The sequence below is a fragment of the Branchiostoma floridae genome, chromosome 10 (genome assembly GCF_000003815.2).
Source record: "Branchiostoma floridae strain S238N-H82 chromosome 10, Bfl_VNyyK, whole genome shotgun sequence".
Classification (NCBI taxonomy): Eukaryota; Metazoa; Chordata; class Leptocardii; order Amphioxiformes; family Branchiostomatidae; genus Branchiostoma; species Branchiostoma floridae.
In genome coordinates, this window is record NC_049988.1 from 7,240,116 (window position 1) to 7,242,058 (window position 1,943).

At 43.5% G+C, this 1,943-nt stretch overlaps 1 protein-coding gene across 1 annotated transcript in view; it reads right to left on the minus strand.

Annotated features, from left to right (window-relative positions):
* LOC118423853 (beta-galactosidase-like) overlaps positions 1–1,937 on the minus strand; it is a gene marked incomplete in the record, with an annotated part of 19,921 nt that extends 17,984 nt beyond the window's left edge. Inside the window, 3 exon segments of the mRNA XM_035832140.1 lie at positions 54–204; positions 799–974; positions 1,416–1,937. Coding sequence (XP_035688033.1) covers positions 54–204; positions 799–974; positions 1,416–1,472 — 384 coding nt within the window.
* Positions 1,938–1,943: the final 6 nt, after the last annotated feature.

Sequence of the window (1,943 nt, forward strand, 5' to 3'; positions counted from 1 at the left end):
AAATAATACCATTGCTAATATTTCAAGATTTACAGCACAGAGAACACACCCACCATGTCCCATTCTGCACAGATGTACGGCCCAGGCCGCAGGATGACCAGGAGGCCCGTGTCATTCGCCATTTTCAGGAACGCCTCGATGTCGTTGTTTCCCGTGAAGTCGTACTTCCCTGGCTTCGGCTCGTGGAGATTCCAGGGTACATAACTAAACGGTATAGAATATACACAAACAATAAACACATGACGTACACAATCACAGATTTTCCTGATGGATTTATTGTTCTCTTGCTAATACCAGCCTGAACAAACGAAAGAACTGAAACACAAGAGGCTAATAGAAACAGAGAGTTTCGAACCTGCACTGAACGCCGGCCACCTGCTCACAAATCTAATGCCGCTAACAGTAACATAGTAACAATTATGCCAAAACCCTTTGGCAAGGCATGGTCTGTTTGGTGCAGGGCTTTAGCCAGCTCGAATTTTTTTTTCCGTCAGCCAATTCCAATCGTTGCGAAAACCGCGAAAATTGATTAGAAGGACTGAACTGAGACCTTGAAAAACAGGTTTTAATGAGATTATCGTATGCCAAAGGGCGCCGACACACATTGTCAACAATCATAACAATAGCAAAACAAACAGTGTGTGGCTTTTACGGCCGTGGATGGCGTCCCCAAGCCGCCTGTAGCTTCCACCAAGGATTTTTGTCCGTCAAGGTTGACGGATTGGTTTGAAAATTTTTCCGTCAGACGCAGCAAATTTCCGTCAATTGACGGAAAAAAGGACAGAATAATTGGCTTACGTCTGGATAGCGTTGAGCCCCGCAGCGTACATCTTTGTCAGTCTGTCCTGCCAGTAGCTGCGGGGAACACGGGAATAATGGATGCTGCCGGAGATGTAGCGAAACGGCTCGCCATCCTTCAGGAACGTGTTGTTATCATAGTCGATACTAAAGCTGCGTCCGGCTGCTCTTTGTCCCTGGGGACAGAAAAGGGACATTCATAAGCACAGTCTGACAGAAGCCTGTATCACATGATGTGACAGTCAAATTCGTTGATACTCACTATTAAAATCAAAGACTGTTGCAAAGATCCACAAAAGACAAGAATACACGTTGTCATACATAATTTATTCGATATCAACCTTCACATATCAAAATACAAATCACTGTTGTGATCTGGAAATCAATTTTCGTCTTTCCAAAACATCTAAATCTCAGAGCAGGGAGTTATCATAAACAGCATGAAGTTTAACATAAAAGTGAAGGACTCAGTGACCCTCCCCCTTATCAACTAACGTTAACAAGGTTGATTTTTCCAACACAAGCATAATTCCTCGACTTTTTCAATGCTTTCCAAAAAATTGTTTTGTCCTTTGGCCGAATGGCTGCGAAAACATAGCTCATATGGGTGAACTCACCTGCAAGACGAGCACAAACAAAGACAAAGCAACAAACATCTTCACAGTGGCAGCCATTGTGTTGTTTCTGTCACGAGACAACCGGTTCCGGTAGATGCAGTTTTTATATTTATCGCACAGGGGCGCTTTTGAACGGTCAGTCTCGCGGCAACGCACGTGAGTCAGCCATGACGTCACTGAACCAAACAGCACCGTATTTGGTATAGATTATTTCGCCAGACAAAAATAGCACCGTGCCTATTTGATTCTCATAAGGAGCGAAGACAGACATAATCAATTTTTTTCTTCAGCTGAAAATTATACTTAAAATACATTCTACTTCTTTGAATAGGTAACATATTTGTGGGCATTCGGAAGATTTCGGAGGGATTTTTTAGGTCAGTGACGCACGAGGCGCGTAGGGATATAAGACACCATGCCGGCGTTAACTGCCTGTGCTTCATTCATTCTGACCGGCATTCGAGCTGCAGGAGTCCGCAATTTTTCGTCAAATTTCAGAAAAGTATCTCTTCCAACAACTTCTCTTTC